The sequence below is a fragment of the Rhinichthys klamathensis genome, unplaced genomic scaffold (assembly GCF_029890125.1).
Source record: "Rhinichthys klamathensis goyatoka isolate OS25496 unplaced genomic scaffold, OSU_Roscu_1.1 h1tg000050l_1, whole genome shotgun sequence".
NCBI lineage: Eukaryota > Metazoa > Chordata > Actinopteri > Cypriniformes > Leuciscidae > Rhinichthys > Rhinichthys klamathensis.
In genome coordinates this window covers 1614539-1637561 of record NW_026606596.1, presented here as the reverse complement: position 1 = coordinate 1637561, position 23023 = coordinate 1614539, and the positions used below count along the sequence as shown (strand labels likewise).

The 23023-nt window shown below is 41.2% G+C and overlaps 1 protein-coding gene across 1 annotated transcript in view; it reads right to left on the bottom strand.

Annotated features, from left to right (window-relative positions):
• Positions 1–230: 230 nt before the first annotated feature.
• The window catches only part of dchs1b (dachsous cadherin-related 1b), a 104015-nt gene continuing 81222 nt past the window's right edge, over positions 231–23023 (bottom strand). The window contains exons 4-21 of the mRNA XM_056247705.1: positions 21908–22139; positions 21207–21443; positions 18860–19906; positions 17796–17983; positions 17470–17566; positions 17115–17272; positions 14005–14854; positions 12247–12486; positions 8316–8441; positions 7877–8086; positions 6773–7639; positions 5785–5898; positions 5477–5688; positions 5000–5151; positions 4486–4616; positions 4080–4366; positions 3604–3745; positions 231–3323 (exon numbers count right to left, since the gene is read on the bottom strand). Of these exons, the coding sequence (XP_056103680.1) occupies positions 700–3323; positions 3604–3745; positions 4080–4366; positions 4486–4616; positions 5000–5151; positions 5477–5688; positions 5785–5898; positions 6773–7639; positions 7877–8086; positions 8316–8441; positions 12247–12486; positions 14005–14854; positions 17115–17272; positions 17470–17566; positions 17796–17983; positions 18860–19906; positions 21207–21443; positions 21908–22139 (7914 nt within the window). The 3' untranslated portion in view covers positions 231–699. The remainder of the gene's footprint in view (positions 3324–3603; positions 3746–4079; positions 4367–4485; positions 4617–4999; positions 5152–5476; positions 5689–5784; positions 5899–6772; positions 7640–7876; positions 8087–8315; positions 8442–12246; positions 12487–14004; positions 14855–17114; positions 17273–17469; positions 17567–17795; positions 17984–18859; positions 19907–21206; positions 21444–21907; positions 22140–23023) is intronic.

Below are 23023 nucleotides of genomic sequence, written 5' to 3'. Positions count from 1 at the left end.
TAAAATACAACAATATTCCAATCATTCACATTACAAGTGTCACAATTTTCACAACCGCACAGTATGGTGATCCTAGACACTATACAATGATAATACACTTATTATGGCTAGCATACATATAAATATACATACAAAAAATGTCACTAAAATGTAAGAACTCCTTCACTCAAAGCAATGGCAAGTCCTTCATAAAAAATATATAAATGAAACTGATTAGCATTTTTTAAAAATATAAAAGAAAAGAAAGAAAAAATTACATCTCCTGGTAATAAACAAATATAGTGACATCAGTTTGAGTTTCTACAGAGTTCTCATTGCGGCCTACAAAGTATGACAATAGCAGCTATTTTGGATGGACTTAACATAACACTGGAGTTTCAAAGCTGTTTGAGTCATCAATATAAAAAGAAACAAACAAAAGGAGCAGTCAACGTCTTGCCTCCCTGGCCAGCCAGCGAGACAAAACAAAGCAACACATAACTCACTTCACATCAACACTGCGGTGGCTCTGAAGAAGGGTAACGTCGCCACACAATGTTTTTACCCTTTCAGTTACCAGACACCTGCGTCACCATCATGGCTTAGCGACTGGTTCTTCATGCTGCCTTTTTCAGGTATGCAACATTGCTAAGAGTGACTAATATAATGTCTTATCAAAAGACATAAAACGGCCTCCACAAAATGGAGTGCAATGTAGCATTAAATTCTCATCTCAGCCTCATCACTGTGCTCCAGAGAGTGCTCTGTGGTGCTGATGATGGAGGCTGAGGGACCTTGAGTGACCCCGAATGGGGAGACGGCTGGGGACCGTGCAGCAAGTGGGGACAGAGAAGGGGAGAAACTGGGAGACATCGCTGCTGAGGAGATGGAACCCTCGTGGCTTATAGGTGAACGCCTTAACGATGCTAAGTGGTGGAACGTCCGTGCTATGGCGGGTTTGGGTGGGACAGATTTGGCCCCTGGATGAGCCACTGAGGTAATGAGGGGTGGAGGGTCAATTCTTGGCTTGGGGTCTGTCTTGAGTTTAGGTTGGAAAGGTCTACGTGGGTTGTTGGGAGGTAAGCTCTCATCTTTTAGTCTGGCAATCTCTGTGAAGACACTGGCTAAGGGTTGGAACTGAGGGCACCAGTTGAGAAGGTAGTCCCAGTTGTAGCTGCCTCGCAGTTCCTCGTCACTTGCCACTATGGCTGTGAGGGAGCCATCAACAGAGGGTTTTCCATCCTCAGGGAAAGCATAATCTTTCGGATGGGAAATATTCAACCCACGGCCTACTCCAAGGTAGCCCCCACCTTCATCTCTATAGACTGGGAGCTGACCAGACAGTAGGGTACCACTGAGACTCCCACTGATGCTCCCCAGTTTCTTATTTTTGAACCACTGGCTTGCATCAAGTGGCCCTGGTTCACAAGAAATATCAGAGAGTTGGTCTGCATCCTGTTGGATACCTGAATCAGGGCCCCTGGCAGAGATGTGCTCTTGCATTGAGGAGGTGATGCTTGCAACTCTTGGGTACTCATTGATCATCCGGATTTCATCATCCTCTGCCGCTTCGGCAGATCCCCGTCCACTGGAGTGAGAAGGATCTAAGGATCCTCCTCGAGTATAGGAGCCTCCACCTGTTCCTTCTTCATCACCTGCATATCCAGGAAGTGCTTGATGATAGATCCTGTCGCCCCCTGCAGGTTTAGACTCATCCAAGTTTTGCAAAGCTGTGCCTGAAGATACAGTACTATTCCCTGTGTTTTGTCCTTTCTTCTTGCGCTTTGATCTTACTAGATAAAGGGCCACAGCAATTATGACTAACAAGACTATTACTCCAAGAGAGGCAGCAATTATGCTCACAAGGAGGACATTAAAGTCTGTTGCGAGACCAAAGGATGTGTTGGTGACATCAATGGTTAGCTGAGCAGAAGCTACTCTCGATGTGTCAAGGGGGCTGTGTGCGGTAACATCCATAGTCATTAGGCGGGTTTCCCTCTTCGAGCGACTTCCACCACTTGAGCTGCCAGAGCTGTCCATCTTTAGGTAGATAACACCAGTGGTCTTATTCACATCGAAGTAAGGAGAGGAATTGGGGAAGGAGTACAGTACAATCCCATCCACCCCACCATCCTCATCTTTGGCCTGTACTTGTCCAATGCTCTGACCTTTCTTGGCTCCCTCTGGTACTTCAAAGGACAAGTCTGAAGATGTGAAAACTGGGTCATACTCATCCTCCCCTGTGACGTAGACCTGCACTGTGACTGTAGCTGAGTTGTTGCCTGCATCCACAGCCAAAGCAATAAAGTTAAATGAGTTTACCTTCTCAAAATCAAATATCTGCCTGGTACGAACTTCACCAGAGTTCTGATCTACCATGAAGAGGTCTTTTCCTAGGCTGGAGTGGTCCATCAAAAAATACTTCAGTTGTCCATAAACTCCTGTGTCATAATCGATTGCATGTAACACAGTCACAGCAGAGTTGGGTGGCTGGTTTTCACGGACACTGGCCGTTAACGTAGTAATGGGAAAGTAAGGTCTGTTGTCATTAATGTCCTTTACCTCTACATTAATAGGAGCCAAGGCAAAATTACCATGGCCATCTGAAGCTTGTACTATAACCACATGGGAAGTTCGGCTCTCTCTGTCTAAAGGTCTTTGAAGCTTCAGTGCCCCAGTCCACTGATCCACAGAGAAGAGTTTCATCTCATCTCCGGAGCTGATGCTGTACTGGACCTCTGCATAGGGAGCTGAATCGGGATCAGTTGCAGTCACACGTAAGAATTCTGTACCAGCAGCTGCCCCTTCACTCAAAGCCACTATGTACTCAGCTCTGCCAAAGACAGGAGGGTTGTCATTCACATCAGTGACTGTGATGATGGCTGGTACGCTGGAGCTGCGTTGGGGAACACCACGGTCCGAGACCGCAATGGTAAGGTTATAGCGTGATAACGCCTCAAAATCCAGTCGCTCCGCCAGGATCAGGGTTCCTACGGTCTGGAAGCCATGGCCCTCTATGAAACGAACGCTACTCTCAATCTGGAAAGCATTTCCAACATTCCCACTGGCGATTGCAAAATCAAAACCAGAGTTTTCCTGAGATAGGTCTCCATCGACTGCCTCTAAGGTCAGGATAGTGGCTCCAGGTAGCTGGTCCTCAGACACTGTGGCTTTGTACTCCAACTGATGGAATATGGGGGCATTATCATTGACGTCCATCAGCTGAACTTGGACCGTGGCAGAAGATGATAGAGGTGGAGATCCTCCATCACGAGCTTCGACGACTACACTCACAGAGGGCTGCTCTGGGTCAAATTCTGCTTTCTGTCTGATGAAAAGTGTACCTAGAAAGACAAGGGAAGTGCTTTTACTACAATGTTAATGCTATATAGTTTACTATATGCTAAAACTATTGGCAGGGGGCAGGGCTATTTAAACTATATGCAAGTAGCTGACCTTGTAGGTAGATGCTATTTTTATTAACTCAACCTACCACTTTATGTACATATCATCCACTACTAATTGCACTTATTATAAACAATTTATTTGTTGCAAGATGCTGTTTGTTATAAATGGAATATACATGAGTAAATGCCACTGATATGTTTAGTATAAAGCTTATACCATTTTTAGGATCAATGTAAAACCCGTCCCTCGTTGAAGACAATACTCGATAGGTGACCTTTCCATTTTCTCCTGAATCTCGATCTGTTGCTGTTACTGTGATAACAGGACTGCCTGGTGGAGAATGTTCTGGAAGTGTTACCTAGAAACCAAAAGCAACAACAAAGCTGTTATTTGGCATGCTTTTTCCTGTATCCACAGCGATGTCATTTTGAATACAAGCATCTGCTAAACGAATAAATGCAATCATAAATGATTGCACACTTTTTACTGGTGCAAATGGAAGCATGTATAACCAAGTTATTTTGCCATCCTAATCCATGAGAGTCAAACCCTTTTTCTCACACTGAAAACCTTTTAAAAAAAGTTAACAAAAGAAGAACAGAGCCAATAAACCAACATCAATCCTAATAAAACAAGATACAAATTGTGTCACTCCTTTTAAAATACTTCAGATGGTAGAAAGGAAAAGTTACCTGATATAGATCTTGTGTAAATGTAGGTGCATTATCATTTATGTCCTCCACCAGCACAGTTAAATTGGCTTCACTCTGATGCTTTGAATCTGAAGCTAGAATTGTCAATGTGTACCATGTCCTCTCCTCAAAGTCCAGTGGTGCTGTCAGAGACACACGGCCGTTGTAACGATGGATATCAAATTTTCCCTGTGATGGAGCATCCAGCTGCAAAGAGTAAGACAGCACTGGGCCAGAATCCACATCATTTCCAGTAACCAGGGTGATCTCAGTGCCGATAAGAGAGTCTGGAAGAGGGGAGCAGGGACACGACATTCAGATACATGTAATAAAAGTCTTGCCTTTAGGTGCTTGTAATTTAGTCTTTCAGGATAAAGGGTCAAAGGTCACCAGTTAGTTCACTTACTCTCTGGCACTCTAATTTCCCGTGGCACTGGGATGGTAGGACTGTTGTCGTTGAGGTCGACAATAATCACTGTGATGGTGGCAGTGCCTACTAGCTTGGGGCTACCACGATCAGTGGCTTTTATCACCAACCTGATGCACATGAGATAAAATAAAGGGTTAGATACATTTTTTCTGACTTATATCACGTGAGAGAGGTTTCGGTTCAGTTTTTTGAGATCAAGAGAGAGAACAAAAGATGTCTTCTATTTTTGGAAAAAATATTTGTGCAACAATCCAAAAGCTCTAACAGACCAAAAATGTAGTAAATTAAAAACACACCGCTTTATACGGGTAGGGGAACATTTTAGAAACAAAACACATGAGGTAAAACTACGAGGGCTTGAACACATCACACACAAACTAAATAACGCTGGAGAGGACAGTTACATTCCACAGAACAGAGGGAAATTAAAGACCTTCAGAGCAATGACTTCATTGGCCGAACAAGCGCAGTACACATAATATACACTCACCGTGCCTGTGTCCAGATTTCCCTGTCCATAATGGCCATGGTCGTGATGCTGCCGGTCAGAGGGTCTATTTTGAAAAGGCCACTTTGACTTGAAGACTCAATGGAGTAAGTCACCTGACCATTCTGACCTTGGTCAACATCCTCTGCCATAACCTAATTCATAAAAAAACAGGTTAATCAAACAGACAGTCCAAAATGAACACTTGCCATACATGGTTTAAATCTGACACACGCTGATGTAAAGTAAGAAATATGTGAGGGAAAAAAATCGGTAAATAATTCCATTATAATATGGTTAAAAAAAGTTTCATGACAGCTACAGTACATTTTCTCAATTCACTCACGATTGGCTAGTATGGCAAAAAGTTACTATGTAAAAGAAAGTTGTTTGTAGAATATTCAAGTTTTAATACTTTTCCAATGTGTTTTCAATTACATGTGGCCTTTTAGAAGTACAAAAAAGTAAACGACCCCTTGCCTGAAGGATTGGAAAATCATAGCCCTGTGCTTCATGCATATAAGCCACATAGTTCTGCAGCTGGAATCGGGGTAGGTTGTCATTGACATCCTGAAGAATCAGGTTGACAGCCATGAAGGAGCTTGAGGATGTAGTTTCAGCCTTCACCACTAGACGGAGTCTTGGAGTGTCCTCAAAATCCAGGCCATTTGAGCTCTGTACCCAGATTTCACCTATGAAAGCACCAATAATGCATTGAAGTAGGTCAACTGACTGCCATTGTTAATAAGAAATATTGTTTTTCATTTGCATATTTGTATGCATCTGACCTGTACTTGAGCTGATGCTGAAGGAACGGTATTTGTTCCCACTGAAGATGGTGTAAGTGATGCCGTCGCGGCTGCCGTCAGGGTGCTGAGCCTGAGCCTGGGCGACTGGAGTGCCTGTGGAGAAAAATACACACAAAAAAAACCCTCAATACTCTTCTGCCATACTCACTTAAATTGATGGATTGGCTTTCAATGCTTCACAAAACTGACTGTGCCTGCGAGTGTTGAAATACAATGCTGCAGGTTTCATCACGCAGTTCATTGCAAAATTTTTCAAGTGCTTTGAAATGACAATTTCACAAAGACTAACTTTTAGTGTAGGATTTATAATTAGAGTGACAATTGAGGTCTGTATAGTTTTGCAAGATACATCACAATATACTTATTTTCATTTAAAGTCAACATGAAGTGGAATTTTCAACCCATTTTATTCTGTTTCTGAGCAAAACAGGACATCAAAAAATTAAGTAAAAAGTATGGTGGGACCAATGATTATCCATTTGGAATTGACTGGTTCATAAAAAGTTGCATCTCTGTTCCAGTGGGTCAATATATACATTTTTCCAGGTCTATAATTTGGTATTTTTGCCATCACCTACATTACAATAATATTTAATACATTAATATCTATATTACAAAATTATTTTCTAAAAATATAACATTATTTCCCCCGGTCTTAACTGTGCATGCCCGTGATGACATCAGCTGAAACGCAAAAATCGTTACATTTTAATGAACGATTACAAAGAATTTGTATTTCTTTTGGGAATAACATTCACTGAATAGTGCACAATACCACCAGCAACATGTATTAAGTAAGTAAAATAGGGTTGATGCTGACTTATGATTTGTTTTATAACATGATAATGTTATCATTCCTTTTTTTCAATGAAATGGACAGCAAGGAACAATTTCTTGCTTTGTGTAACAATTAAAATCTTCCAGGATAATAGCACACCAAATCTTTTGCTGTAAATTCTCTGCGTACCTTTAGCTGCATTCTCCTGTAAGCTAACATCTCTGGCGTTGCGAGAGAATCGAATGCCCTTGTAATCTTCCTCCTTAACATAGACCATCACCACACCTAGAGAAGACTGAGGAGGGCTGCCCTGGTCCATAGCCTCCACTATGAGGGTGCGTTGGGTTTGCGTGAGGGTCTGTAGCTTCTCTGTGGTCTGGATCTCCCCCGTTAGCGAGTTAATAGAAAATCCTCGGACTGGCATAGCAAAGCGGTAAAACACTGACCCATTGGCTCCAAAGTCCTTATCTTCTGCTCTCATGGTGGCCACCACCTGATGCGTGGACACACTACCACTGGACACGTTGATAATCAGTGGGTCCTGGATGAAGAATGGTGCATTGTCGTTGACGTCCAGGATGGTAACGGTTACCTGGGCTGTGGCGTTGCGGGGTGCGGCGGGTGAAAGGTCAACAGCGTACACTTGGAAGGTGTAAGAAGCTCTTTTCTCTCTGTCCAGAAGTGCTGTGGTAGTGATCCGCCCCGTGTCTGAATGCACTGTAAATGCACCTTTGGCTTCTTGGCTAAGGAAGTATAAGATCTGCCCATTTTCGCCCTCATCCACATCTGTGGCTGTTGCATCCAACACCACAAAACCTACAGCAGCATCTTCTGAGACATCGACGGTGTAGCTACTGCTGCCAAACTTGGGGCTGTTGTCGTTTACATCAAGGACTGAGATTTCCACAGTGGCAGTGCTGCTCAGTGAAGGGCTGCCATGATCTTGAACCACCACTTCTAAGGAATAACTGTTCTTCCGCTCTCGGTCCAGAGGTTTTGAAGTAGACAGAGCTCCAGAGGAACCGACAAGTCGAAAGTCACCATCTGGGTCGCCAGCTAGAATAGCAACACACAGACGAAACATTTGTTAATAATCAAGCAGAGTGGGTCTTCTTTTTATGAGAAACAAGCCTGCAATGTGAGCAAAAACAGTAACGTGCCTTGACCGCAGATAATTAAAAAAATGCAATATGTGTTACTTTACAGACTCTAAATCTGGTTTGTAATCCACTGTAGACGCTCTTCTTCAACAGATTCCTCTGTACAGAATTATATTTAAAAAAAAGGTTTTACCAGTGATCTTATAATCCAGTCGTCCGCTCTCTCCGGTGTCCAGGTCTGTGGCTTTGAGGCTGAATAGCTCCACGGGCTCTTGGTTCTCAGGCACTTCCAGACTGTAATGCTGCCGCCCGAAAGCAGGAGCATTATCATTCTCATCCAGCACTGTGATGTGTACTTTAGCCTTGGCAAAGTTAGGGGGTATTCCTCCATCTTTTGCATACACTATCACATACACAAGATATAAAGAGGGTTATTAAGTTTAGTACAAGTTTTGATAATATTATAAATTATAATTATATAAAATGATATTTTATAGTAGCACATAATACTTTTTCAGGCCAGTGTTGTTATTGTTAACTATTAAAAACTTTTCAGTAATTGAAATGATCATTATCATAAAATAACACTATTTCAATCATATTATGTGCAGATTCTGGCTGTGTTTATGTACCTGTTACAGTGTAGTGGTCCTGAAGTTCCCTATCTAGAATCTGAGTGACAGATATCACACCCGTCTCTGGATTAATTGTGAATCCATCCTCGGTCAGACCACCGTAAATCACTAAGCCATTCGTGCCTGCAACAAAAACAGAAATATATAATCAATAATTCTGATCAGAATCGAATACTAGCTTATTATCTATCTACTGAATACTGCACAGTAAACACTGCATGCTGCCTACTATCTTTTAGTGAGTGAAAAAACCTTTCAAAGTATACTACATTGTTGCCACATGATCTCACTAGGTTGCATGTGAATGGCTTCCAGTTATGAACTAAGAGATTGACAATAAATTACATTTAAAAACAATTATTATTTAAAAGTGAAATAATTTAAAGGTATGTAACTTTTTAAAAGAAAAAACAAAACAGGACATTGTTTTGGTTGTGCTTCGGCTCTGCTTGACTGAAGATGAATATGGTTATCCTACTGCTCATAAAACATTCACTACTAGGCTTATAACCAGTTTAGATGGAAAAGATCTTAAGCTGACTTGCTGAAGACAGTAAATTCCAGCGCATAATGAAATTACCCTTCACAATAGATAATGCTTTACTATGAACTCTGTTAGAGAGCTACATATGGCAATTTATCTGTTCAATAAAATACCTTATTCACCTGTTGAGTAATATAAACTTCATTTCCGCATCGCTTTTACAACATTTCAAATCCCTCAGTTCTCAACATCTCACGCCAAGCCAGTGTTGATTCTCGTTTTATTACGAGCTCTGTCTCGATCTCTTTTTGCCAGCAAACACTCCTCTGTTCGACATTTTCTTTATAAAAAATGGGTGATTCCTCGGAAGTTCGAGATTTAACGGGCTCCATGTCAACTTTCTCGCTCATTGTGACAACTAACCCACACAGTAGCCAGAGCAAATTTTCTCTATTTATGGATATGACGAGACGGGTGCACAGACGGGTGACGCATGTAACGTAATTTCCCGCGAAAACCATCCCGCTAGGTCTATAATATAAACACGTATAATTGTGGGCTTACCATATTGACCAGGTTAAGACAAGAGCATGTTTTGTAAGAAGGGTTAATTTTGAATAAAAAAGTTACAAAGTGTACCTTTAATATTTCAATATTTTGTCAGGGTTCTGTCACTTTGGTTCTTGTTTCTGTGAAAGAGCCCTGACACTCCTGTATTGTCTTGTGAGCGTGCGGTTTCGAACGTGCTCGAGTCGTCTGCTCTCTTGTCTGTGTACCTTGCTTCATGTTTGAACTTGGAAGCGTGGTGTTCGGATTCCGGCACTCATGTCTAGTTTGGGTTCGGTTCTGTGTCGGGATTCAAACATTCATGCTCTGTGTGTTTGTCGTCTGATGGGAGCGCATGGATGAGTATTCGCTCGTTCTCGTGTGCTCTGTCTTGTTGTGTGAGCGCACGGTTTCGAGTTCTGTCTCTTCTGTCCACGCATGTCGTTGTGTTTTGTGTAGCATGCTGTTGATGTTTACATCGACCGCGTGCTTTCATGATATGTTTTGTCTTGTGCTGTGTTACCATCAGGTAAGATGGGCGGGGTTAAGACAATAGACAGGAAAGCACATGGAACAAGGAAACACATGACAAGAAAGCACACAGCTAGTGAAAAACACAAGCTGCGTGCTTTCTTGTCATGTTTTGTGTGAACACGTGACTTGAGATTGTTTTTCACTGGCCATGTGCTTATGTTTTTGTCATGTTTTATTGATTATTGATTTAGGGTTATTGGTTCGTTTTCCCCATTTGTCTCCCCTCCTTTTGGCGCTTTTCCATTACCAGTACCAGCTCGACTCGACTCGACTCGCCTTGGCTCGCTTTTCACTCCGTTTTCCATTGCAGAAAGTACCGCCACAAATAGTACCCGGTCGTCATAGCGACGCCTTTCGTTCCTCGTTGCCCCATCAAGCTCTCGCTGGATCCTCTCTTCGGCAACCAAACAAAGGAATGTCTGCACCTCCTCGTTTGACCACGGCGTATTCTTCCGAGTTGCCATAATAATAGTAGTAAGTTTAGTAACTATCTCTGGCCAAACTATTTAAAAATGGCGGGGTTATTCTGGATACTCCATCTGGCGCGTGCAATGATGACGCAGATTCTCTGTGACCAATCAGCAGTCGGCATTGTTTTCGCGTCACATTTTAGTATCGCCTTAGCTCGCCTCAGCCAAGGGGGTAATCCATCGACCGGAAGTTGAAGCCGGCCGGGTGCCGCCATGTTGTAGCAGAACTTCACTTGCGTTAGCATTTCCGTTGACTCCCATTCATTTTGGCGTCACTTTGACAGCGAATAACTTTACATCTGAGGCGTTTAAAGACTCCATTTGTCCATTATTTATTTCTAAAGAAACACGACAATGTATAAAGGGCTCCATTACCTTCTATGTTACATTATGGCCCCGTAGAAACAGATTTAGTAAAAATAGGCGATTGCGTCATAACCACTCGACTTTCTGTCGCGCTGTACAGAAATTACCGTACAGACAGGAGGAGAAGCTCGCAGGCAATCGGGGGGACGTCCCGTCAAGGGAGAAGTCCATAGATAATGAGTCCATAAAAGCAACGGAATACTTACTCCTGCTCACTCACGCCAAAGAACTCTTTGCTCAAGTTCCCCGTCTCTGCAAGATTAACGTTGGCACAGCTACTAGAAGATTAACGTCTGTCAGACAGGTTGCTCACGTCATCAAGCTTAGTTTGAGTCGGTTTGAGTCTGCGCGTCAGGAACGGAAATGCTCAAAAATCACTAAAAATGGGCTTCAACTGTCTCAACTGAGTTCCAATGAGATGGGTCTGTCCACTTCTTATACTGTCTATGGCCTCAGCTCGCTTAGAACCTCGCCGGAGGAGGTACGAAAAAAAGTACCCGAAAGCAGGTACAGGTACAACTTTTACACAGTGGAAAACCAAACAAAGGCGAGTCGAGTCGAGCCGAGCCGAGCCGAGGCGAGCTGGTACTGTGTAGTGGAAAAGCGCCATTTGTTACCTGACTTGTTTGCTCCCTATTTATTTTCCTTGTGTTTTCATTCCTGGGCCAGTTCGTTGTCTTACATTCCTTGTTTCCTGATCCATGAAGCCATGTCGTGTCCTGCTACCAAGTCTTGTACTGCCAAGTCAAGCTGATGGTCCTGTTTTCCCCCACAGGGTAGTTTTTATTTTATTCTTTATAACAACAAAAGCCCATTTCTCTGCATCTTTGAGTCCTCACATCATCCCTTACTAAAACCTTGACATATTTTTGGAATTTTTATTTAGAATTTGTGTAAAAATATATTTTGACAGTCAGATCAATTATAAGTATGAGTAGCCTAGTTAATAAGAATGCTATTCCAAACACAGCCTGTGACTGGTAACAATCAAGCAAAGCCTCTTTCCTTTCATTCTGAGTTAGAAGATGTAAAAGAAGTTGTGAACGACCTGATTTGAATTAAAACAGAAGTGCGATGTCAAATGTCAAAATATTCAGGTTCAAACTTTTTCATCTCGGATTTAACACCGGTTTCATTAGAAGTGGTCCACACAAGTGTTAAGCATGGACTAAAGACACACGGGTGCCAGATTGCGTGCAAAGTTAGCAAGCTTTGGCACGAGCACCTGCTTGCTCAATTAATGCTTCCTGAAAAATGTCTTTACAATCTCTCTTTCATACTCTCTCACTAAACCCAGGAGGCTGAGAATGAGTCCCACATACCCTCCACAGGAAGTGTAAAAAAAAAAAAACACTGCCCTCACTGCAACTCAACATAACTGCTTTAACCAGATGGCAAAGTTTTCAGACACAGGTCATGAATATCTGAAAGGTTGAAATACCCAACAATGCAGGTGATTCTTTTCAATAGTAAAGGAACATTTAACACATGGATTATTGCAGAATAAAAAAATTAAAAAATCACTCACCATGATCCCGGTCTGAAGCGGAGACCTTCAGTATGCTTGTTCCTGCTGGCTGGTTCTCTTTGATTTGGGCTTCAAACTCACTGCGTTCAAACCACGGTGCTTCATCATTTACGTCAATTACTTGTATAGACAGAACTTGAGTGGTGGAATGTTGGGGTATCCCATGATCCTCTGCGACAATTGTGAGATTGTAGCTCTCCTGCTCCTCACGATCCAGAGGTTTAAGGATGGAGAGAGAGCCTGGAGAAGAGGAGAAGAGAAAAACATCTGTAGATCTGCTGCACGCTTCACAGCACGGCCTGTGGTTGGAGACGTGTGACCGAGGTCAGAGAGCTGTTCTGTTTTATACCATGCATATTTGTAATATTTCATTATGTACACGCCAGACACTTCAGCTACCTGAATGTGGATGGGTAACTTTGATGAAGTTAGGAGTTCATTCATGACTTAAAGTAGCCCACCACAACAAATAATGTGGAGATTACTAATAGAAAAAGTACTGTTTCTGTACAATATGTTATGCAATGGAGATATTATATTATATAATACTGATGATACCATAATATTACCACAGTACATGAACCCCCCCTTAGGCAGTTAGTCCTTACTGGCGGATGCCATAACTATGTGGACAAAAAGGATGTGTCTCCATTGATGGCCATTCAAAAGTAGCTGTATAATTTAATGATAATATAATATAATATAATATATGTTTGCCAGCTGAGAAAATACCACTGAGATCAATAGGGATGCAAGCTTGCTCTAAGTATATTATAACATCTTTGGATGCTTGAAGGGATAATTCATCTTTGCTGGTCCTTTTTTAACATAAAACTGTTCATAGAAGAACATAGAAGTCAAACACAATATCCATAGCTCCAGTCTGACATAAATTTTAGCTTTATTTATCCTCTGTTTTTCTCCTCAGTTTAGCTCCTACACTCTCTATAAGGAATTTGAGAATTAAGTTTTTTGCTGACTTGCTGGTATGAAGACCAGGGAAGAAAGTTGTTGTCATGGATCCATTTTTGATCCTTTCCAGCTATACCTCTCTGCAATGCTGTCATCAGCAAGACCCCGAGCGAGGGTCACTCAGGATAAACACAGCCCTGCGGTTGATATGGCAGCCTGACTGTTTGCTGACTGCGAAATATTATTGTGTGTTTGTGAGAAGTCTGTGTGCGGCCTCTTTTTTTATTTTATTTATAGTCCACCTAACACACTCTAGCTTTAAACACATCATTGAGATGTTTGAGCTGGCTTCTGCTTCAGGATACGGTAGCTCTGGTTTTGTGCTTAACGTCCATCTCTAGACCTCCTCCTTAAAGAGTCCAAACAGTGTGAAGACTTTCTGCTTAGTGTCTGGTTAATCTCAGCTGTGACTTTATTGTGCCCTTTAACCCAACTTTAATATGTATATAGTATAAAGAAACGCCTGATTTAGAACAGAAATTAAACACTAACCCACACCATAAACCATCTGACAATAATGGAAGGGAAATCGTCTACAGATGTTCAGTCGATTAGGTGATTTTGTCAATTTAATCCAATTTTGCGTGAGCTGTAAATGGTCGTATTCTGGGAGGTTGAGAGGAATTTCAAACTAATACATGCATATTTCCAACGCCAAATCAAAGAGGTGCGGTCGATGGGCCAAAATAGAACTGTGCTCCCACGGATAAACCCTTCAAGAAACTGATCTGTTCTGCTAAATTTCTTCTGGCTTTGAGCGAATGAGAGAGAAGTAATGATTCTTACCACTGTTCGGGCTGAGGCCAAACCGTCCTGCTGTGTTTCCTGACTGGACCCTGTAGGATACTCTGCCGTTTTCGCCCTGATCTGCATCCCGGGCCATGACGTAAAGCAGCACAAAGCCCACCGGCTGATCCTCCATCACACTAACAGCAGTCGGGGAGCTGAAGATCGGAGGATTGTCGTTCTCATCAGTGACGAAAACTCGTGCCGTCACTGAGCCCCAGAGTCTCTGATTGGGGTCCGAGGCTGAATCCGTGGCATGGACCACCAGGAACAGGCTGGAAGTCTCCTCATGGTCTATCTCTCGACCCAGTTTCAAGACTCCTGTGACAGGATCTAGACTGAAGAGATCTGGGTTGTCAGGCCACCGCTGTTGGATAGAATAACGTACCTCACTGTTGGGGCCACTACCATCTTTATCAGTAGCTTGGAAGGTATAAATGGAGGAACCGGCTTGTATGTTCTCAGGAATAACAATAGTGACAGGATCTTCTGGAAACTGTGGTGGGTGGTCATTACTATCCTGCACATTGATTTCCAGCTGAACCATGTGAGTGTTTGGATAGGCCTTGGAGAAATCATCCACCTCGATCTGTAGAGTATACCGTGACCCTTTTTCATAGTCCAGCTCTCTAGCCAAGTAAACATCTCCTGTCAAACGGTCAACCATAAAGGTTCCTTCATGGTCTGTGCCTCCCACTACCAGGTAGGTCACCTGACCGTTTGAATTCACTTCAAGTTGGTCATGTGCTCTAACTGAGCCAATAACAGAGCCTGGCTTGGCACCCTCCACTGAGTTGAGGGTCATGGATAGGGTGTTGGGCTTTGGAGGGGTCCTTGTGGAGCCAATGACCTACAGATTGGGAACACAATGAATTTAGAAGATGTAATGTAAAATGTAAAAACAGAGGATTACTTGTCATCATTAGCCAAATATACTGTACCGTATTCCACAATTTACAAAGCATGGGCGTGTTCTCATTGTTTTAAATGTCAACAGAGTGCACAATAATGAACGAATAAGATGGAAGGAACCTGCCTGCCATTTCCCATGTCTTTGAAGTACATTAGAGCTGGAACATTTTTGACAGGTAAGGCCTTTCATACTAATATCCCCATGAAAAAAAAAAACAGTACACACATACCAGATCACAGGAAGGAAAGCAACAGAAGGATTGACGTTGATCCATTTCTGGGCTCTCTCTTAGGTGCAAAGTACACTGGCCTTTCAAAATGAAGATGGTATTACTGATGGTATGTAAAATATTATCTCGAGATTGCACTGGTGCAAAGTTCTGTGGTGCGAGCGTATCGGCGTTAGCGCTACCATGTTAGGGGACCAAAGTTTGCAGCTTTCCGTTTGATCATGGGGAACCACAGCTGGGCCTCATCAGAGCCATCTGGGAACACTTGATTCAAAGGTGCATTCTCCCCCTGTCTCTCTCTCACTCCATTTCTCCCTTACTCTCATCTTCCCCATACAAACAGGGAGTACAGAAATTGCATGCAACCGCACACTCTACAATTAGCCTCCAATTCCCTTTTTAAAATCACATCTGTAAAAGCACTAAAGATATTTCGCAACAAAAAAGAACCAGCAAGAATAATTTTGCAGAGAATAAACTCTTTAGAATCCAGATTATTTTACATTGGAATGAAAAACCATGAAAATTATCCCATTGTCAAAGATATAGTTTGACATGTCTGTTTCACGCAGTTCCATGCTAAACATTGGGATTAATACATGGTTTTCTGTTACAGTACGTTCCTCTGGAGCAGGAAGTAATCCTGGGAGTTTTGAGGTGTTTGTGTAGAAAGGAGCTGGCCTCCGGGTCACAACTCATTTCCCTTCTTGAATATTGATACCACAAGCTCAGGGGACTGTGAGCACAGTCAAAGGCGACTTGTCCATATTGCTTCTCATGCAGCGAGATTTTAAAGAGGACCCATTATTATTTTTTAACTCTCTTTAGTGTGAAATTTTGCTGTTTGAGAATGAAAAAAGGTCTGCAAAGTTACAAAGCACAAAGTCCAACACAATAGTTGCTCTCTATATCAGTAAGCACTGTTTCTGAACTCCCTGAAAATGCCTTGATTGTAGTCTTGAGTTTTCTTCTGGGAACGTACACGTCACAATATTCATCATTTAAATAATTCCTGCCCAAGGCATATGCAAAAAAGGGACGAGGCCTGGTTGAATTACATTAGTAGTGTGTTATGGTAAGGGGTGTGACATTTCTGACACACGCTTGAAACTGTTGACCAATCACAACACATTGGTCCAGCCGACTAATCAGAGAACATTGCTCCTTTTTTGAAGGAGGGGCTTCATAGAGACAGAAACTAAAAAGAGGTGCATTTGATTTCCCGTACAACAACGTAACTCGCTGCTTCGTGCATCATTGAAGAAATCAACTAGCTATTCACGACTGTTTCCCGAAACCGTATTGTCGCAAATTTGTCGTTCAACCATGTCACACAGGTGGTGGAGTAATGAATTCGGTTGAGATCGAATTAATGCTAGATTTCTTGCTATAAATTACGGACATGGCATAGGCTCATAGGCATCATAGGCTTGTTCTTGTGTATTTTGTTCTCTCAAAATACTCTTGAGAAACTAAAAGACATAATTGACATTTGTATATATTTGAAATAAAATATATAGATTGTACTAAATGTCACCACATGTCATGCAAACAAGAAACTATGCTCTCAACCACAGGCCGAGAACTGTCGTTCCAACCACACAACGATGCTGTTTGCGAATGTTCGTTGGAACTATGGTTTCGGGAAACACCATCTCATTGAACTATGCTGATAATGACGGAACTTGCGACCATAGTTGGCAAATTATGTTTTCGGGAAACGCTCCCCAGAGCAACAATGTAAAATATGTGAAACTGCACGTGTTTTTTGAACATTCAAGCATGAAAACCTTGTTCTAGTAGACTCCAAAAACAAAATTAAGACTTTGTTAAAGGGCATAATATGGCCTCTTTAATACGTCGACAGATTTACTAAATAAAAAATAATTAAGGGTAGACTTATGACTTGAGCCAGTAAGCAACCACCTAAAAAATGTCAGAATTAAAAACAAAAACAAAAAGTCTCACCTGTACAAGTAAGGCAGTTGAAGAGCTCTGAGATGGAGCTCCACGGTCCGAGGCAGTGACAGTGAGGCCGTACTCTGCCTTTTCAGCTCTCCTCAGGGGGGAAGAGGAGCGCAGCTCTCCGGTATTTGGGTTCAAGGAGAAACGTTCTGCTCTGGAGCCTTAAAAAGCAAGGACAAATGGAAGCATAAATATAGACAAATATGGTAGTATAATTAGCTGTACAATACATCATATTGGGCACAAAGATAACTGTTGAGGACATATGTTTACGTTTAACAGTTTTACCATTTTGCATAAACATCCTCTGGCAATAATAATACCCAACACATAGGAAATATTCTGGACTCTTGTTTACCTGATAATGAGTAGAAAATAGTGCCATTCTCTCCCTCATCTGGGTCTTTGGCGTGAAGAGTTCCTAATAAAGAACCGGCAGGAAGACCCTCCTGAACCTGGAAAACATCAAGCGAGTTTTAAACAGCAGTCGGGCTGCTTATACTTGATACAAACAACTTCAAGAGTGGGAATGTATCCAAGGTCACATAAACAATTTTTGAAAGATATTATGTACAGATGTAATGACGTTTTTATGATGTGTAAACTGCTTTAATAAACACAAGCACTTATGTTATGACACTGATTTAAGGCTTTGAATATAGTCTGTGCCAGTCTGTTTCTTGCCTGAATGAGAATCTCCCTGCCAGGCTGTGTGTGGCTGAACGCTGGCGCGTTGTCGTTCTCATCCAGCACGGTAATATGGGCTGTTCCGGTGGCGCTACGTGGAGGTGTACCACTGTCCTGTACCACCACAATGAGCTGATAACTGGACTGGTGCTCACGATCCAAAGCTGCCCTGGTACTGATTTCACCTACACATGAAATTTGGGAGTAAGTCAGAATAGTCAGTCTAGAATGGTGCAATTGATTTTCAATGGTGTTGTTAACTAAAACTAAAACTATTATCTATTAAAACTAAAATCGTTTTCATAAATTTAATTTAAGATGAAATAAAATAAAACATAAATATTAGATGAAAAACTTCAACTTAAAAACTCATATACAATTTGAAAAGTTAACTCTACAACTGAAATGAAATTAAAATTGACATAAAAACAAATTAAATCTAATTAAAAATACAAAAAAAGCACACAACAAAATTACTTAAACTAAAATTAAATTGAAAAGTATGTAAAATGTATTTAAAATATTCATAAATTCATAAACACACAGCTAATTTTTCTAAAGTTTATGGTCAAAAGTTAGAGTATAGAGTCTACAATAGGGATTTTCAACCAGACCCAGAAGGTTCTAAGGAGTCCACAAAAAAAAACGTAATAAAAAAATAAAAATAAAAAATATTCGTAAAATTTAAATAGTTTTATTTGTATTATTAAAAAATAACTTAATTAAAAACATTACTGTTTCTTTCTGCTTTCTAAAAAAAGAAAATGTTTCCGTTGGAAATGACAGAGATGAGATTAATCCTAATCCTAATCATTTTAGTCTACTGATAGCCATAGTTGTGTTTGTTTCTTTAGAGCTGTATACATTTAACTACTTTTAATGGTGGGTAGAATTTTTTAGAAAGTAAATATTTTTCACAATATAAATGGGTCTTTATACATGCCTTTTTAATAAAAAATATTTGGCATCAAAAATTTTGAAAGATCCTCATCTAGAAAATGTTTTAATTGTATAAATGGCATATGACATTGAAGGGTCATCATAATTGTGTTCCAACTCACCAGTCTGTGAATTGATTTGGAAGTATCGGTCCGTGTGAAGTAGTCTGTACGCAAGACGGCTGTTAAGACCCGCATCCCGGTCGGTAGCAGACACCCTCCCAAAACCAGTTCCTGCAGGCAAGTTCTCTCTCACTGCCAAGAACACCCTCTCCTGAGAGAAACGAGGAGAGTTATCATTTTCATCCGTCACAGAAACTCTGACCGTCGCGCTGCCGGTCTTCCCCGTCTGCCCGCTTCCAGACGTGGCCAGCACAGTTAGAAGGTAGATATCCTTGGCCTCTCGATCCAAAGCGCTCTTAACAAACAGCCAACCACTGTCCGGGGCGATCCCAAATCCTGCTGCGTCCCCATCAGGCCGGAGTCTGTAAGCCAGTGTGGAAGATGGAGTGGAACCTCTGGACGACCCTCCATTTCCATTGGGATCTCTGTTGAGTGCCCGGACCTGTAAGAAGTTTGTGTTGAGTGGTGAATTCTCCTTCAGCTCCACACGGTAGGTCATCGTGTCAAACACGGGACCCTGGTCGTTCTCCGCCTGGATGTGGACCACCAGGCTGAACGTAGCACTAAGCTGAGGCGCGCCGCTGTCTTTTGCGATCACTTGGAGGTCATAGCGAGGAACGCTGTCGTACGACAGACTGCCAATTAGTCGGATCTCCCCACTGCTGCGCTCCACGCCAAAAGTGCGCTGCCCTCCTGCCGTCATCAGGTCAAAGCTCAGCTGTCCATTAGGGCCTGAGTCGCGGTCCTCAGCCTGCACGCGGTACACAACAGTACCCATTTTCGTGGCCTCTAGTAGGAGCAGAGACTCAGAGGATGATGGGAAAAATATGGGAGCGTTATCATTCACATCTGCTACGGTGACCCGAACACGCGTCTCTCCAAAAGCTGGAGGGGAACCGCTGCGCGCTTGAATTTCCAAGTCGAAAAAGGGACGTGACTCATGGTCCAGAGGAAGGCTTGTTCTAAGTGCTCCAGTTTCCGGATCAATCATGAAATAACCATCTGGATCCCCAGCAGAGATAGTGTAGGTGACATCCTTAGAGACTCCTGGAGCGAGAGAGTGATGGGATAAGATACGTAAGCAGTGATTTAATCGAAAGCGACTCTGTACATTTTTTACAAGGACAATATTCTTATGGAATTATAGGTAATGATTCATGGATCATCTCTTCAGTGATTCAACCTTTTGGTTACAAACCCAGATCTTTAACTTTTACACTACTCTATGAAAATGAAAATAGGGAAATACAATGAATGAAAGGTACAGACTAGGGATGCACAACATATTCAGTACATTATCATTCAAAAGATTGGGGTCGGTCCCTTTTGCTTAATGAGGCTGCATTTATTTGATAAAAAATACAGTAAAAATGTATTTCTATGTAATGTATTCCTATGAAGGTAAAGATACATTTTCAGCATCATTACTCCAGTCTTCAGTGTCACATGATTTGCTGCTCAAAAAATATTTCTTAATAATTAATGTCAATGTTGAAAACAGTTACTTTTGTGGAACCAGGTTTCTTTGATGAATAGAAAGTTAAAAAGAACAGTATTTATTTTCTTTTGAAAATAATGCAAGTCTTTACTGTCACTTTTGATTAATTTAATGTGGAATAAAAGTAAAAAATAAAATAAAATAAAAATCTCACAGAACCAAAACTTTTGAATGGTAGTGTAGGTACTACATTGGTACTACATTGGTTTCATATTTTCACATTCCCCCAATTATTACATTAGGAAGATTAGACTAAAATTTAATTAAATGTGTCTTTATCATATCTCAAAATGAATATACATTTCTCATACTGTACATTATAACGTGATGTCTAAATTAACATGTGTTTTAGTTTTTTGTGTTTTACTTTACCATTTATTTAGACAAAACAGTATCACATTTTAATATCAAATGTTATTTGCCATAACATGAAAATAATTATTGCCTTCCGTATCAGCCAGAACTGTAATATCAGTGCATCCCTAGTACAGACAGGTACTTCTATAGAATCCCCCATTATTTTTCATTAAACATCCCAATGAAATGCCTGTGCTATCAGAAAATATACATCAACAAATAATAATTTCCAGCAACATGAGGTAGAGTGTAATCTGTGATGGATGTGACTGTTTAATGAGGTTCACGCAGCAGCTGCTGCTCTATTTGCACAACTGGCTCAGCGAGAGTGAAAATATTCCCGATCAGGCTTTTCAGCACCCTTGACTGTCTCACAGACACCAGTTCATGGTTCAGAGAGCCAAAGCACTGAGGTTAGCAGAGCTATGCGAAAGTATGCAGCAGCACATGGCTACTTATTTTAGATGGAACATGGAAAATGCTGAAACTAACCATTCCTGCCGCTGGCTCTCACTACGCCAACCTCGGTTCCCCGGAGCACGTCCTCAGATACGGTGAAGAAGTACTGCGCTTGCTCGAACACTGGGGGCGCTACTGAGCCAGCCACAACGCTGATGTTCACTCTGGCATTGACAGGTGCTGTGAGACCGCCTCCGTCCCGTGCTGTGATCACCATGGCGATGACGGAGTTGGCCTTTCCATGCAGCGAGCGTGACAGAGAGATCACACCTAACAGTGAAAAAATGCAGTGAGAATACAATAAAATGAGATATATAGGCTATGATCAGTCCTGAAGATTGTGAATGTGAAATATAAGGATACGGATGAGCAATTTCAGTCAGCCAATGTGACAAGCGATTACTGGAATTAACAAGTTGTGGACACTGAAAAGGCCAAAAACCTTTACGGAAATTCTCAAAATCATCTGAAAATCACCTTAAAAGTAAAAATACACCACAAAAGAATAATAAAAAAATTTGTATAATTTTTTTTCCACGCAAGGAAGAAAGTCATACATTGAAAATCATGTTTTTCAAAGTCATTGAGAATTGGTGGAATTATTCCTTTAAAATAAATGTAATTTAATATTACATTTAAAAACAATAATAATAATATAGAATATTATATATATATGGTATATACTGTATATATGGTGTGTATATATATATATACAATTAATTTTATTGAACTACCTGTGTCCTTGTTGAGGGTAAAGAAATTGGATCCTCCACCAGGGACAGTGTGATATGTCACTTTACCATTTGCACCAGCATCTGGGTCGTGGGCCGTTACCCTGACAACGGAGGTCCCGGGTGTGCTTTGTGTGCTCAAGCTGACGGCATAGTTCACCGGGTAGAATGTAGGTCTGTTGTCATTAATGTCCACCAGTGACACCTTCACATAGGCGGAGGACGCAAGGCCTCCCTGCAGGGAAAATATCATTTTATATTACTGACAATAACGACTCACACTACTATCGAATCAATCTTGATGATTTCTTGTGTGTAATAATGCAGAAGAATACTTCGCAGTGGTATATAATTGCCTTTCCAGGTTAAGAGAGGCCAGTGAGCTAGTATGTACTGCAGTCGGCCTGCTCGCTCTTCACAGGCAGCATTTTATGGCTGCATTAATAATTGAAATGGGAAACAAAAAGGGCCACTGCTATAAGCTTATAAAGGGAAATAGTGTGAGTGTGTGTGTGTGTATGTACAGAAATGTGCCCCTGAGACACTGCGGTTTATTGGCTTTTCATTTAGAGAGCTCATGATTGTTGTTACTGGCAACTGAGAGAGAAAGAATTGAGTGACTGGGCATCTAGGTGCTACACAACAGAACTAATGGTCTTATTTTAATCAAACTTTATGCTTCTGCATTGAGTTTTAAAGGGATTTCAACTCTTAAAGCTGCAGTGTATAATTCCAAATGGATCAGGTTTCCCCAAAAAGTTAAAAAGCATATTAAATGTATTAATGACCAGAATTTTTCCAAGTGGTCTCACATTTTTGGACACTAACATACAATGTGGGTCTTAAAGAAATATTGCGGGTTGAGGTTAAGTTCAATCGCCAGCACTTGTGGCATAATGTTGAGTACCACAAAAATAATTGAATATTTGTAAATGACTTCTCCCTGCTTTGCTTAAAAATCTGAGCTACAATGAGATCAGTGTTATTTTAGTATTATTTATAGTATGTATTAATATATTCTTTTATATTTTTAGTTTTCATTTTAGTTTGTTTTATTAATTTTGTAAGTAATTTTAGCACTTCAGTTATTTATTAGTATATAATAAAATAAAAAAATAC